The 16204-nt window shown below is 50.0% G+C and overlaps 1 protein-coding gene across 1 annotated transcript; it reads left to right on the top strand.

Moving 5' to 3' along the window:
- Positions 1 to 717: 717 nt before the first annotated feature.
- Positions 718 to 1296, top strand: LOC311202468 (olfactory receptor 14C36-like; the record flags this gene model as incomplete). The annotated part of the gene is made up of 1 exon (XM_084277053.1): positions 718 to 1296. The coding sequence occupies one exon, from the start codon at positions 718 to 720 to the stop codon at positions 1294 to 1296; it is 579 nt and encodes a 192-aa protein (XP_084133179.1).
- Between the last annotated feature and the right edge of the window lie 14908 nt (positions 1297 to 16204).

Below are 16204 nucleotides of genomic sequence, written 5' to 3' on the forward strand. Positions count from 1 at the left end.
GGATTCCTCAGCTCTCAGTCAGGAGAAAACCAAAGCTTTAAAACTCTGCTCTGCCCTCAGTGAAATTGGAGTAACAGTGCTGAAAAGCTCCTTCCTATCCACAGGGCATTTAGTCTGAGATCACAACATCCCTCTATTTACTGACTGCTGCCAAGCAGGACTGAGTTCTCAAGACCCACAGCCAACCCTCCTCCCAGCAGTGGCACACTCAAGCCAGCACAAAGCAGACCTCCCAAAAGGGACCTGACAAAAAGCTTCCTGAATACAGGGAGTCAATGTGAATTGGAAACTGTTTCCCTCAAAGAATTGTTCCCTAAATTGTCACTACCTTTTTATCCTTTGACAGGTCTCCACACTTGACAGCAGCAGATGTCCAACAGCAGCAGCTCCATCAGCCAGTTCCTCCTCCTGCCCTTTGCAGACACACGGGAGCTGCAGCTCCTGCACTTCTGCCTCTTCCTGGGCATCTACCTGGCTGCTCTCCTGGGCAATGGACTCATCATCATCACCATAGCCTGTGACCACCACCTCCACACCCCCATGTACTTCTTCCTCCTCAGCCTCTCTGTTGCTGACCTTGGCTTCATCTCCACCACTGTTCCCAAATCCATGGCCAATTCCTTGTGGGACACCAGGGCCATTTCCTATACTGGATGTGTGGCTCAACTATTTTTCTTTGTATTTTTGATCGTCACAGAGTACTATATTCTCACTGTCATGGCCTATGACCGCTACGTTGCCATCTGCCACCCCCTGCACTATGGGACCCTCCTGGGCAGCAGGGCTTGTGTCCACCTGGCAGCAGCTGCCTGGGCCAGTGGGTTTCTCCATGCTGTGCTGCACACAGCCAGTACATTTTCAGTGCCCCTGTGCCATGGCAATGCTGTTGACCAGTTCTTCTGTGAAATCCCCCAGATCCTCAAGCTCTCCTGCTCAGATGCCTACCTCAGGGAAACTGGACTCATTGTGGTCGGTGCCTGTTTAGCTTTTGGGTGTTTTGTGTTCATTGTGGTGTCCTATGTGCAGATCTTCAGGGCTGTGCTGAGGATCCCCTCTCAGCAGGGACGGCACAAAGCCTTTTCCACCTGCCTCCCTCACCTGGCTGTAGTCTCCCTGTTTGTCAGCACTGCCATGTTTGCCAACCTGAAGCCCCCCTCCATCTCCTCCATATTTCTGGACCTTGTATTGGCATTTCTGTACTCGGTGGTTCCACCAGCAGTGAACCCCCTCATCTATAGCATGAGGAACCAGGAGCTCAAGGATTCCATGTTGAAACTGATGAATGGATGTTTCTAAGTAGCAACCAACTGCTCATCTTCTTCTGCATACCACTGGCCTTCTCTTTGCTCACAGGATTCCACTTGTACTTGCTCTTTGATTATTCACCTCCACTCATCTCACCCATTTCTGCTTTGAGCTTCAGAGAGTTTGAAATATCCCATCTCTCAGAAGTCTAATGAACTGTTCTGTCAGAGGTTCAGTGTGTTGATAAATGACCTTGCTATGTATCTGATTGAAACAGATGACAGTGACAGAACTATAGGGAATGGTATCAAGCTGCGCCAGGGGAGATTCAGGCTGGACATTAGGAAGCGCTGCTTCTCGGAAAGGGAAGTCAGGCACTGGAATGCACTGCCCAGGGAGGTGGTGGAGTCACCGACCCTGGGGGCGTTCAAGGAAAGACTGGCTGTTGTATTGAGGGACATGGTTTAGTGGGAGCTAGTAGTAATAGGTGAATGGTTGGACTGGATGATATTTTAGGTCTTTTCCAACCTTGATAATTTTGTGATTCTGATTCTGTGATTCTGTGAAACTGTTCTGCGAGAGACTCTCCTCTGAAAGCTGACCCCCTTCACACGCTGCTTGGCCGTAGCAGGCAGCTGAGGAGAGAGATTTCTTGGTTATTAAACGGTGTCATGTTGAACTGCTGTTTGTTGTCAGAGAAATCTTTCAGTGCCTGTGAACACAGATGATGCCAGGAAAAGTGTTGGGAGTCCAAGGAGGCCGGTGAGGGAACTGCTGGGCTTGGAGAAGATCAAAGCTCTCCAGACAGGGTTGGATCTCAAGAGACTGCTCTTCCTGCCTGTCCTGATCTCCTTAGGAGACCTCTGGACCAGCATCCATTGCAGCATTGTCCTGGTTTTACCCAGGCTGAGAGCCGAGATCCAGGCAGCTGCCTGCTCCTTAAAGGAAAAGCACAGGGGAAGAGGGAAGTGGGGGGTGAGAGGCAAGGGAAGGGAAAAGGAAGAGGAAGGGGCAAATAACCCCAAAACCAAGAAACTAAAAGGCCCATGGGTTGGGATAAGGATAGTTTACTAAGATAACAGAAAGATACAATATAACAATGCTGACAGGACTCTAGAGCAAAAATCTATGAAGCTGTTGATACACAATGCGGTTTCTCACCAAACCACACAGCTCAGGCCGTGCCACCCAGAGCCGTCCCAGAACCCGACTGTCCCCCAAGAACCGCGTGTCCTGGAGCCACCCTCGGCCTTCCTCCCGTCAGCCCCCCGATATCCTGGTCGGGATGTAATTGGCGTGGAATACTCTCCTTGGCCATCTTGGGCACCTGTCCTGGCTTCGCCCCTCCTTTCTCATGAATAGAGAAATACGAAAAGCTGAGAAAATCCTTGACTCCTTGACCACAACTAGAAACATCAGGGTGTTATCAGCACTGCTTTCATTTTAACTCTCAAACACAGCATTCCATCCGCTGCTACAAAAGAAGTTAACTCCATCCTGACCGAAACCAGGACAAGCATGCTGCTGAAATTTATTCCATGATCAGAGATATGACAGAAACATTTTTTCCTATGAAATAAATCCTCCACTGTGAAACTCCTTTGAAATTTTCATCACTCAAATAAAACCTCTCCAATTAGTTACGCAGGTCTTAATGTTTCTGAAGTAAATTACTTGAATAGACATGCTTGTAAGGTCTTTCTGTATGATTAATGAGCCCCATGGTGTCTTTTCTTCTGAGTCCACAGACCTCAGATACCAAGAGGAGAGTGAAGAAACCTCTCAAGAAGTTCAAGTCAGGAATGTCATGATCCACACCAGATAGACTGCTTTGGCAGAGGTTAAACCCCCCTGCGTTCCAACCGACCTCAGATTGCTCTGGGTGGCTGGGGGTGGCTGGGTTGAACCCGAGTGATGTCCAATTAGGTGCTTTATCATGAGGAGGTCTTCAAAATTCTTGGGAACAGAATTAAGACTCAAAATGCAGTCAACTTTTAAGTCACTTTATTTGCCTGCAACAAGTGCGCAGGAGAAGGAGGGGGGTGGGGCGAGGAAGAAAGAGAGAAGAGTGAGAAAGAGAGAGAGAGAAAAAGAGAGAGATTTCAATATCTACCACCACGGAGCTGAGGTGTCCCATCAGTCCGAATCAACTTCACGTCAGGTGGGGAGTTCCATTAGTTGCTGGTTGTCATGGTTCAGCGCTGGGTGCAGGGGGGTTGCTCCACTGCGGACGTGCACACTAACGTGGCAGTTCTTCTTGGTTATATACAGTTCAATGATACTTATTCATTAGGTGACCTCATACACCTGTACATATTCATAACCTGTCCCGCTTCACATTAAAATGAGTTCCAAGAGGTGATTTCCATCAACTCCTCCCAGCTGTGCCTGCGCACTGCTGTTTGGTGGTGGTCGTGAAGGGTCGTGGGGATGAAGTCAGATGGCTCCTCTTCGTCACCACAAGTAACCTTCTGTCTTGTGCAGACTCAGTTACCCCTTGACTCTGATCCAAACTACAAGTTTGGTTTCAGCAGGTTTTGTGTACCTGCAAGGACAAGGGGGAGCTTCAACTAGTTACAATGAAATGCTTTGCCTGCATTTGTGACCAATTAGAGACAAGCAAGGAATTCATGAACAGATAAGGAGGAGGGGGGTACTGGAACTTGTCAAAGAAGTGATTTTATTTCCACAGAGCACATAGTCCTTGGCTGTGTAATTTACTTAAAATATGGTGTTAGACTCAAACTTATGTCCCAATTGGTGTTTCTTCTTTATCAGTGAGGCAGAATCGTTCAAGCGAGTCATTGTTTATGGGAGGTCACCACTGTGGCACTTCATCCTGTTAGCAAGTCTTCCTTAACCCTTTACAAGCATGTTAATGCAATATTTCAGCAATGTTGAGACATAAGTCCACTGGTACAGGCATTTGTTGAGGGACACAGTACATCACACCACCCTGTGGCTTGACACTGCCATCTTATAGATGGCACTCCGTGATAGACAGGAGATAAAGGAGGAAGGAAAAGTGTGTGCACAATAGCTCAATAGCTACAATCAAAACATTCAAACAATTAACAATTTGCATTTGCAATAATCAATAAGAATTGTTCCCTTGTAGTTCAGGGGCTGGAGGAAAACAAAAAAATGATACTTTACATGAACATTTAGTAGATGAATATGTGTGAGGATCACAAGGACACATGAAGCAAAAGTCAACAAAATTTAAAAAATGCATCATAAATTGTCACCATCTAATGAATACATTCCCTTGTTTGTTGTGGTTTTGGAAATGCAAAACTGATCAATGTTGGAATATGCAATGCAGGCAGTCCACAGCTTTCCCACCCCATCACCCATTGCTCAGCAAACTAAGCTTTAGGTGGGTCCCCAGGCCTGGTCAAAACCGGCTGGAGTCTTCTTTTTTGTCATGTGCCATCATCATGGCAGAAATACTGGGTTCACTGGATTCCTTTTCTAGTACATTCTGTGGGGAGGTGGGGAGGGAGAACTGCGCATGTGCATTTCCAAAAGCACACAGTTAGGTGAACAAGCACTGGAGCAGCAGAAACTGGCTGGCGTTGGTGAGGATGAGACCCCAAATCCCTCCCCCGAACCTTGTCCTTCAACTCCAGGAGTGGGAAGGTTTTCCTTCTCCAGCACTATAGCCAGGCAGTAGGGACAATGTCCTTGCTATGGCTATAGTGGTGTATTGTTCCCTTTCCATTAGACTTTCAGGTTGTCACAGCCTACCCAACATGTGCGGAGCAACCAGAGAGGTGGGTGTTACTGAGACCGAGAGGTCTCTTCAAACTCAGATAGTTGGTTTAGAAAGAATCAAGGTTTTCCTGTTCTGTTATTGCTTTACTTCCAGGCAGAGGCCCCATGCTTCTCATCACAGGGTTGCAGATGCCGTGGCAATGTGTGAATGATGTCGTGTGATAGAATTCTGTGCACTGTTAGGAGCTCTTGTTATTTTGGGTTTGGTTTTGGTTGTGTCTGGTTTCTACTGTTGTTACAGCTGTGGACACCAATAAAGTTCAGTTTTGTTCAGTTAACCAAGAGTTTCTATATATCCTAAATTCTTCTACAGAAAATGCAATAACCCTTTTCAATTTGCAAAAAGCAACATTTCCCAGCATTTTCCACATCTGGGAGCCAGCACCAGAGAGATGGAACAAGGACAAGAACTACAGGGTAAGGAGGGCAGGATTAACAAATTAGGAGCAAGCGCTGGCCAGTGAGGAATGGAGAAGGGCAAAACATCACCAAGGCTGCGTGGCAGAGAGGGAGGAATCCGAAGAACAGGGACTGGGATGCAGACAGGGAGGTTCAGAGAAAGAAAAACAAACAAATGCAAACCAGTCACGGGCTCCCAGCTGGATAGGGACAAAATAAAAAACTGCATCAGGGACCTGGACATGGAGGGACAGAGAAGGGCAGACAAATAGCCTGGGCCACGGGACAGACAGCTGTGGACTTAGAACAGTGAGAGAGGGAGCTGGCAGAGACAGAGAGAGGCCAAGGGAAGAGTCCAGGCAGGGAGAGGGAGAACTTACAAACTGGGAACGGGGAGCCAGAGACAGATGCAGAAAACGAACAGACTAAAACACCCAAAGAACCCCCACTAAGCCCAAAACACAAAGAAGCCACAAAAAAACAATGAAAAACTCCCACAAACTGCAGATCCCACAGGAAAAGCCAGGGAACCCTGTGACTAAACCTGATGGGAGGGCTCAGAGGGTTCTCTAGGAGTCAGGGTGCCCAATGCCTGGTCTCAGGGAGGCTCCCACAGTGTCTCCTTCCCCCTTACGCCCATCCTTTCTGTCCTCACTGGCAGCCCTGGCCTCAGCTCAGCTTGGCTGCAGCTGGAGCAGAGCCTGGGCCGGCCCAGACCACCAAGGCCTCCTGGCAGCCCTGTGCCCCAGGACTACAGCTCCCAGCATGCCCCGGGGCTCCCCTTGCTGTGCCTGAGCCTCTGGGGACACCGTCCCCCAGCCCGGCCCAGCTCTCTCAGGCTGCAGGGCTGCTCCCTGAGGCTGCCCTGGCCCTGCACTGAGAGGGGCACAGCAGATGGACAGAGGGATGGAGGGACACAGGCCGGGCCAGGGGGCGGGCCAGGGGGACACAGCAAAGGCAGGTGGGAGCAGAAGGGATGGAGAGAGAAGAGAGAAGGGCAGGGAGCGGGAGAGAGACGTGTGGAGGAAGGGAAGCAGAGCAACAGGCCCTGGGACAGACAGACAGGGGTGAGGAGGGACAGACAGGCTGTCAGGGAAAGAGAACATCAGCCAGTGTCTGAGGGGCAGAGAGGGGAGATGAAGGAAGAAGATGTGTCTGCTGAGAAAGACAGGGAAAGAACAAGATCCTGATGGGCTACAGACAGTGGGAGGAATCCCAAAGTGGGGTCAAGGATCTGGACAGAGCAGCGTAGGGAGAGTCAGGAGCAGCAATTATGGGCAGCGGCCCCAGTCCTTGAGCTCCTGTTTGATCCCAGTTTGGAGCCGTGCCATGGCCTGGAGAGCGTGCTGCAGGGAGGTGACAGCCACTGGCGAGCAAGGCTGAGACCCGCCTGAGCGCAGAGGTGGCCGCAGAGCAGCCCAGGTGAGCTGGTTCTCTGCACTGTCAAAGAGGACACCCCTGATTGTGCTCATGGAGCAAAGGAGGATACGCTGAGCAGAGATGTCTCTAGTGTTCCACTCTCCATCCAGGTCACGCGATGGCTTTGTTTCCTCACGCTGTGGCAGTACTGCAGGGCAGGGATGGCAGGGAAGGTTTGTGTTTGGACGTTTGGGATTTGGGTGGATGATCTGTTGGTTTAGAAAGTTCTTTTTTGGGCACCAAAATGGGTGCCAGTGGTTCCAGAAAGTTCCTCTCCCTTCTCCCTTTGCAAGCATCTTGGAGAACGGGAGAAATCTGGGAGGGACGCCCCTGCCTAGGGATATATTCAAAGAGCATTGTAATGCAGGGTGGTGACAATATCACTTGTTTAGTGGTGAAGGGTGGCCTGAAAATGGGACCTTGAAATATCACACTGTCTTTCCATTCCTGTTGATTTGTCCAAGAAAGGAGGAGAGGTGGGAGGAGATAGCATATGCGTTGAAAAGGGATTGGAAGATTAGAAAGAGAGATGGTTTGATGGATTTGTGAATCCCAGAGGGGCAGATAGCTTTTAACTGATGAAGGAAAGTGAGAGGAGCATTTGCATTGCAAAGGTTCTAAGATGAAAAAAGAGTGTGTTTGTTGTTGAAGCCTTGAAAAACTGGCGTCAAAACTCACTAGCCTTGGTTACTCTTTAGCAGGTATCCTTTACTGAAGCATTGGGCAGATGGCTTTTCTGAATGTGTGCCTCCTTTGAAGCAAAATGTCTCATCTTTATACAGATTAACTCTGCATTGTCTAAGAAAAGGCAGAGATATGCAGATTATTTCTGCAGAGTTTCAAAAGCACCTTCCTGCACCAACTGGACACTAAGGGCTTGTAGCAGAAAACAAGATGTGCTCTGTCTCTTAATGGGGCTGTGGTCTCTTTCTTTATTACTCCCCTGTCTTCACTTACTTCTCTTCAGGCTGTTACAGGGTTATGGTTCAATTTTGTAGCTGCTCTAACAAAACAGCTGAATTGTCTCTTAAGCTACATCATTGAATCCTCCCACCCATCCCCCTTTTCATTATCCTCACAAATTCATTTGTAATCTCCAATGATGCTATTGTGTTTCAATGATTTTTACCTGTCTCTACTTGATGTCTTATTTTATTTCTCCTCCAGTTATCTGAAGTTACAGTGTTGTGTTTACACCACCAGAAAGAACATTGAATTACCACAGAAGAACCTAAAAACAACATACCTATCATAATAATCCGTGCAAAAAGCTGCTTGATCCAGGCAAAGTTTGGGAGCCAGGAAGTAAGCTTATTCCAAACCTCTTTAAATCCTCACGATGTGTCATCTTGAGCTACTGGTTGAAGTTGTTTTGTTTGTTTCCTCATACTAATTAAATCTGCTTCATTTTCCTTTTCTTGATCTATATCTGCACAACAGCTTTGATTTATTACCCCCTTCTTTGGCAGGGAGCAAATCTAGTGCTATCAGCTTTGGTCTAACTACGTCCCTTGAGGAAGAAACCTCAGTTTGTAATCTTGATGGCTAGCATCTCTTGTGTCCTTTTGGAATAACCCCATGCTGGCAGACATACCAACTGTAGATTTCCCAATTGATTTATTCATAGCAATGGGGAGAACCAAATGGTGGAAAGCATGAGGACGTACTACTGGGGGCTTTAGTCCCTTTTTGTGTATTGTCCTCCAAGGGGTTCTTAGAATTCCTGCTGGAGGGTGCAAGTGATTAAAAATTGGGTGTCCAGGAATTAGGTATCCTAAAGCCCATGTTCTGCTCCATTTATGTGGTAATGCTTGGCAGGCCTTTCCATCTCCACATAGCCACCCTGCTCCTTCAGGAGTATGGTCACACAAAGAATCTCCTCTTCATCCGTTAAGTAGAGGGAGTGGACACCCCCTTGGGATCTGTGTACTCGGCATTGGTGAGGCCACACCTTTAGTACTGTCTGCAGTTCTGGGCTCCCCACCATAAGAAGGACATTGAGGTCCTTGGGCAAGTGCAGAGAAGGGCAACCAGGCTGGGGAAGGGGTTGGAGGGCAAATCATATGAGGAGCAGCTGAGGGAGCTGGGGGTGTTCAGCCTGGAGAAGAGGAGGCTGAAGGGAGGCCTTCTCATCACCTACAACTACCTGAAGGGAGGTTGTAGAGAGGTGGGCGATGGTCTCTTCAGCCAGGTGACAGAAGATAGAACAAGGGGCAATGGCCTCAAGCTGGGCCAGGGCAGGTTTAGTTTGGATATTAGAAAAAAATTCTTCCCTGGCAGAGTTGTCAGGGCCTGGCACAGGCTGCCCAGGGAGGGGGTTGTGTCACCCTCCCTGGATGTGTTCAAAAAAAGGGTTGATGAGGTGCTTAGGGATCTGGTTTAGCATAGGATGGGAATGGTTGGACTCGATCTTCAAAGGTCTGTTCCAACCTGGTGATTCTGTGATTCTGTAACTGTTTTGACAAGAAGCGTTTCCTTTCATGGGTCAAAACACAAACTCCAAGTTAGGGCTGTAGAACTGACATGAAAGTCTCCTAATTGTAAGGCACTTGTATCATTTCCCATTAGAATGATGGCTTTTCCCAAACATTGCAGCTGTTCCTTGGGATTGGTCCCATTCTTTCACTTGCTGTTCTCACAAGTATCTGGTGTCAGGACACTCGACATCACTGTAGCTGTCCCCCAGCATCATGTTTATCTGCTGGGGAGTTGCACTGATTTGTGACCAGGCAAACATTCAGTTCCTTCAGCTGCTGGAGAAGGCCAATGTAGTCTCCCTGACCTCTGGAGCCAAGAGCTATAGGGCCAACTCCAGTTAGCAACTGCCACTGGTATTCCAGAGAGGGGCGGTTCCATGTATTCCGTGGGCAGTGTGGTACAGATCCAAGTGTCATTGTCCTTCCAAGCAGGAATGGTGTCAAAGAACCATGTTAATAGATGGGCAGAGTCATTTTTCATAGTGCCAGCTCCTCAGTTTCAGCCTTCAAGATCCTTGGGGTTCAGAGGACCATTGCTCTCCTGGGGCTGTTTTTATTCAGGAAGGATGAATCCAGGGAGATCACTCTGACTCATGGAAACTAACTTCACAACTCAGGGAGAGTCCCAAAGCAGGTCTGGTTATTGCAGTGCTGGGTGCAAGGGGGGCTGGCGCCTCCGTGCCTGCACACTGACTCAACAAGCAGTGGGATATTGATTACAGAGTCATGCATATACAGGAGAATTCTGAGAAAAGGTTGTGCTATTCAAAGCAGTTTTGAGAATTCATTATCATAACTCTTCTCCCTCTGGTGCAGGCGAACTGTCCTATGGTGGTGGTCTTTGGGGGTCTTCTGGAGGAAGGCTCGTAGTCTTCCTCAGAGTAAGCTAGTCACCTTTGGTGCAGATTGCTGAGTTACAGCCACAAGGTCAGTTTGCACCTTGACTAATTGCACCAGCAGCTCCTTCTGTCTTGACCCTGCCTCTTCCTGTTGCCTCCTTGATGTTATCTACCCTTCAGCTGGGGTTGGGCTCGATGATCTCTCAAGGTCCCTTCCAAACCCCACAACTCTGGGATTCTGGGATTCTGCTCATGGAAAAACATTTGCTCATGGTAAAACATCTGCTCGTTAGTGTCTGTCTCTTCCTAGCTATTGTTCCATTAGTCGTTTGGAGATGTCAAACTCATATTTGCCTACTAAACCAATTTCTATCTATATCAGCTTGTTTAGCGGTCGCAATCATGAAGAACCTGTCTACACAGAGCAGATAAGAAGCAGTTCTTCAATTGCAGCGCTGGGGAACACGCGGGATGGCTCCACCAAGGACGTGTTCCCCCGAAGGTACAAAGCACAACATATTTATACAATTTTATCCAAGTCATTGCACATCATGCTCGCTTCATAGCTTGACCTTTGCAGTGATTGGCTTTTGATGGCTTCACTTTATCTATATTCTTATTCTATAAAAATCATTGGTTAACTACGCTGATTGTTTTAAATACAAAGAGGGGAGGATAGTGATTAGCATATTCATGTTATTTCCTGGAAATCATTATCCTATGTGAATGTCCTCCACGCCTGTGTAGTTGTGTTGAGCTGGGTCCTCTGGTGGTCATCGATCCTCTGCCTCACTGTGTCTGCGAGTGAACCCCATCCTTGAGCAAGCTCACTTCGTCTTCGGCTGCTGTTTCATAACCAAAGCCAGTTTCTTCATGGTGTTACTGTTTTAACTCAAGGTCCGTAACCAGCACCCACTGGTTTAATTCAGAGTCCATAGTGATTTTCCACAGTGATAAAGGCACACACCATCTTGTCCCTAAAAGCTTTAACATGCTGTATATTCTCATAGCCCCTATAACTCCTTTAAAAGCAAAATCATTTTCTAAACTAAAACCAAAATCACCTAGAAGTTAAGCTGTTTTATTAGGGTTACTGTAACAAGCTCTCATACATTTAAACCTCTGGCCCTGGTCCCTAATGCACTTTTCTTCATTTGTTTCAATTGTTTTCCTAGAGATCCTTTCTAATTCTGCAACTGCAATGCTCGGTTCAAGTGTGACAGCTGTTCCCCTCATTAAACACGGCTTAGGACAAAAATATGTTCTTCTTGTCTTCCTGCTGACAAAATGGGGAAAACCCCCATCCCCTCCCATCCCATCCAGCGTAAAATGGGGCTGGGAAAAGCCATCCTCCAGCCTGGAAAAGTCTCCTCGCGGCCGGGTTGGGATTTGTTTTTGCTGAGGGTTATTTGGCGTGTTTGGCCAGGATCGTGCTGTGAGGAGTGACGACTCCTGGCCGCCTTCCCCCCGCCTGTGTTCCCCTCCTTTTCCTCCGTGGGTTTCTGGGCCCCTGTCGTGGTGTTTTTTAACATCGAGGGAGAATGAAAAGCATCGTGGGATGAGAACATTATGGATCGGGGGTTTGGGGTGGTTTGGGGTGGGTTTTTTCCTCCCCTTCTTCCCCCTTCTTTTTGCCATCAGGAGGGAAAACTCTTTGCCCCGAGGTGAGGTGACTCCAACAACATCACCACATGTTCTGCTGCTTATAGAGCGAAGCGGGTTCAAGATGTTTTGGCTTGAAAAGCACACGGGCGTTGAGTGCCAGGACGAGGTCAGGGGTAGGGATAGATCCAGGGCCCAGGAGTTCTTCTCCCGTTCCCCAGATGGCCTTGTCTCCTCATCCTGCTACCCCAACGCTCATCAGACATCAGCCAGGGAGGAGAAGACCGTCTCCCTTCCGCCTCGGAGAAGTGCCTTTACGAGCCCAAAGCGCATCTGTCCCCCTCTGTGAGTTCTAATTCGTTGCTTTTTTGGAAGGATTTGAGATTCCCCCAGCCCGTCTCTTTCCCCCTGACCCGCCTCACCACGTGTGACATCACAGGTGTTCCTGTCCCTATAGCAACGGGCTGGCCCAGGGGTGGCCAGTTGCTTCCCAGCATCCTTTGCAGGTAGCAGCCAGCAGTGTCAGTGCTGGTGCTGTGGGATACGCTTCCCAACGTGGGCGTTCGTTCCCTCCAGCTCCTCTTTGGGAGCTTCTCCGCGGTCATTAGCCCAGCCTCGCTGGCCCCATACAGATCAGTCTTTTGCGGATCCCGACAAGAACTGCAGCCGACAGACAGCTCAGAAGCCAGGTCCTGGAATCCTTGAGCTGCGGCCCGGGGAAGGTGTTTGTCCACCACCGAGCTTCTCCATATCATTTGTCGAGGTAGCCGACTTCTTCTCTCTCTCTTTTTTTCCTTTTTCCTTTTATTGCTCTTCTCCTCCTCCCCAGTTTTCATTCCCTGACTCTCCTTGGGGAGTTGTGACCCACCAAACCCTGGGATCTGAGTAAATACCTCAAACCAATCCCCTGTCTTCCCCTCCGACCTCCCTCTGCATCCCAGCCCTGCCCCGTGCCACATCTCAGGTTTATCATCAAGAACTCCTCAATTCCAAATCTCTTCCCTATCCCATGCGCTGCAGCAGAACTTTAGGGACAAAACCAACTAAATCAGGGCAGTTTTAAACTGGACTTGGCTTTCTGGCAGCTGGTTGACGTCCCTCTTGACCAGTGGGTGTCCATCCCCACCATCATCATCATCATTGCTGTGAAGAGGAACACAAAGCGTGGTGCTCGGGGGCTCCCAGCCCCTCTGCTCTCCTGACCGTAACCCCTCCCCCCTTTTTCTTTGCAGTTGACATGGATGATGAAGACGCCCGGTGCCTGCTGGATGTCATTTGGTAAGCTAAACCCCACGGTTTCAGGAAGGCAGGAGGGTGGGAAGGGGGTTCTGCCGCTTCCCCAGCGCAGCGTTAGGTCTCCTGGAGCCAGAAATCCCCCGAGGCGTGTTCCAAAGGGGTCCCAGCTCTACAAACCCTTCCTGATGGATGGTTGGCATCCCTCAGAGGGCTCCGGGCTGTACCGGAGGAGGTTTGGCACTTGTCACCTACCCCGTCGCCTCCTCCTTTTCCTTCAGAGTTTGTGGCTGGAGCTCCCTGGGAAGAGGGAGGCCCTGGCAGCCTTGGGAAGAGCATTTACCTTCCCCACCATACCTCAGGCCTGCGACAGAGCCGCTGGCTTCCCAACCTGCCTACGCCCTTGGGTTCCATTAGCGAAAGGAGCTTAATTAGACCCGGGCGCGATGCTGCCAGCGCGGCGTGCGCCTCGTGTCCCCCCTTAACCCTTTTCCTCCTGCTCTTGTGTCTTGCAGCGACCCTCTGGCCTTGAACGAATTCTTACATGGATCCCAAAAGGTAGTGGCGGCTTGGTTCTCTGCCCCGAGACCCCTTTTTGTCCTTATCCCACCTCTTTTCTTCTTCTTAATGAATGAGGAGGGGGGTTGGGGTTTTTTTCCTTACCTAACCCCCCAAAAAACCAGAAAGCAAACCCCAAGTTCAGAGCCATGTGGTCAGAGCCACGAGCCACAGCTCAGTTGCCTGGCAGCACCACACACAGGGGCTCTTCCCCCCCATCCCCTTTTTGTGTGGGTTTTTTTTTGTTTTCCATTTTTTAGATACATTTTTAAATTGGGTTTTTCCTGCATTTTTTGGGGGCTCTGTACTCCCAGAAGAAAGTAAATCTTATCATTTTAATTACAGATTGACAGTGATGATCTCTTGGACAGCACAGGAGATGCAGCCAGTGCCTTTTTTGGAGGTGCTGGGGTATGTATTTTTAATTTATACTTGAGGAATGACGGTTTAGAAACCTTTCACTTTTTTTATTCCCTCTTCCCCCCCCCGCTTTTGTTAAAATTTCCCTCCCCTCTTTTTAATTCCCCTAGCTTGTTTTCCTTCTGTTTCTCAGCTCTAGTGAGGAAGAGAGGCAGGATGCAGGGATTTGTATCTCTCACAAGAAAAGCAGCCGGGTTTTTCACAGAGGGCTTTTTCCTTTGAAGGTTTCTTCCTGGAATATGGGTTTTTTTCCCCTTCACAACCCGATGCGGTGTTTTCAGAGCTTTGCTCCCTGCCCATGTCAAAACAGCTCAAGCACCCTCCCTTCCCCCCTGCCTCGTTGGGACGTCCTTGGCCTCCCTGACTGGTCATTTGAGGTCCATCTTGTCAGCTCTTCTAAGGCCACAGTACCCCAGGGTTGGGCTCCCCTAGGGATGAAGAAGCAATTTCAGGTCTGGGGGCAAGGGAGCCCATGGCCCCCTCCCCTCCGAGGTGGCTGGCGAAATGTGTCAGGTGAGCTGACTCGAAGTCCTCATTGCACCTGAGCTCAATTCCTTCTCCTCTCTTCTTCCTCCTTCCTTCTCCTCCTCCCCACGCCGCTGACCGGCTGTTTCCCCAGCTCCAGATGCAAGAGCCCTCTGGCAACCATCTGAGCACCGAGCAGAGTCCACCTGCCACCAGCCTGGACTTTGATTTTTTAGAGGACATCTTGGGGTCCCCCTCGGGCGGTGGGACCAACCTGCAGAACTCAGACCAGCCTCATGACATCCTCCAGCAGAGCCTGCAAGAGGCCAACATCACTGAGCAGATGTTGAAAGCGGAAGCCGAGCTGGATCTGGGCCCCTTCCAGCTTCCCACCCTTCAGCCCGCGGTACAGGCAGCCACCAGCGGCACCCTGCAGATCTTCTCTGGCGGGGGCAACCCCATCGGGCTGCAGCAACCCGCCGTCCTGACTCCCCAGGCCTTGGTCCAGCAGTCGCTGGGAGACGATGTGTTCAACAAGGCCATCGGCATTCAGCCTTTGCTCCAGCAAGTCGGCTTGGGCAACTCCACCATCCAACCCATCTCTACCCTCCAGGGTCTGCCCAACAGCAGCCCCAGCGGGACACTGGGTATTGGCCCGATTCAGGTGGTGGGGCAGCAAGTGGTGCCCATCAACCAGTCCACACAGCTGATCAAACAGGTGCAACCCTCTCAAGTGGCCACCATGCCCATCAGCAGCTACATCACCCTCCCAGCTCTTCCCAACCCTGCTCCTCAACAGCAGCAAAGAGTGGACAGGTTCCAGCAGGTAAATTAAGTTACCGTCGAGGGTCTCCAGCGCCGGGAATAGATCAGAAGGGGAGTGAAGTGCAGCAAGAGTGCAGCAAAGCACGGCCACGAGCCTCCTGGGTTTAGAGGCAAAATCATAAGCCGAAACACGGCTGGTTCCTCCCAGGCAGGTCCCGGGTGCCACCTCCCTCCTTCTTCTTTGGGGTGGGGGGTGGGAAGCGAGACAAAGCCAAGGGGGTTTGGGGGTGCTTGTGCCGCCCATGGTGTTAACGTCTCCATGGCTTGGAGAGGCGCTGCCACGAGCGTGTGGCCGATCCCTCCCCTCCCTGCGCTCGTGCGCCACATCACCAGGAGTTTAATGCCCAGTTATTGTTTGGTTTTCCCAACTTCTTGTGGTTTTTCCAAATTTTCTTTCAATTAATCCTGTGTAGGTGCCGCAAGGGATCATCCTGCACCAGCCTCCCACCAGCCAGGCTTCCGCCACGCTCCGCCAGCTCACTGGCCCGTGCTCCTCCATCCTGGTGAGCGGCCAAGGACAAGCAGTGGGGGTGATACCGACGCCAACCCCTGCACACAGCCAGGCGCCCGCCGCCCTCCCACCTTCCACTGCAGGTCGGTACCCAAGCCAGGGAGGGTATCCCAAATGGCGCCTGTTCACCCTGAGCTCGGGGCAGTGGGGTGAAGCCTGTCACACCCGTGTGTAGTCAAACGGCCACTCATTTCCTTTCCCTAAAGCTCTGCCTTTCTGGGAGGGGGAAGGTGGGGAGGGGATAAGGGGTGAATTGTGGGAGGTTGTTACTTATTATTGATGTTTTGGGTCGGGGGGTGGGCGGGAAAGACATGGTTTTGAAAGAAAAGGGTGAAAGGTTGAGGAGTGAATATGGTATCACACCGGTTCGGTTAATGATGGTGGATGGTGTTGGAAAGTGGGGAAGAGGAGGGGGTGTGCATCCAAAAGATTGA

This window comes from Gallinula chloropus (genome assembly GCF_964237585.1).
Source record: "Gallinula chloropus genome assembly, chromosome: 30".
Lineage (NCBI taxonomy): Eukaryota > Metazoa > Chordata > Aves > Gruiformes > Rallidae > Gallinula > Gallinula chloropus.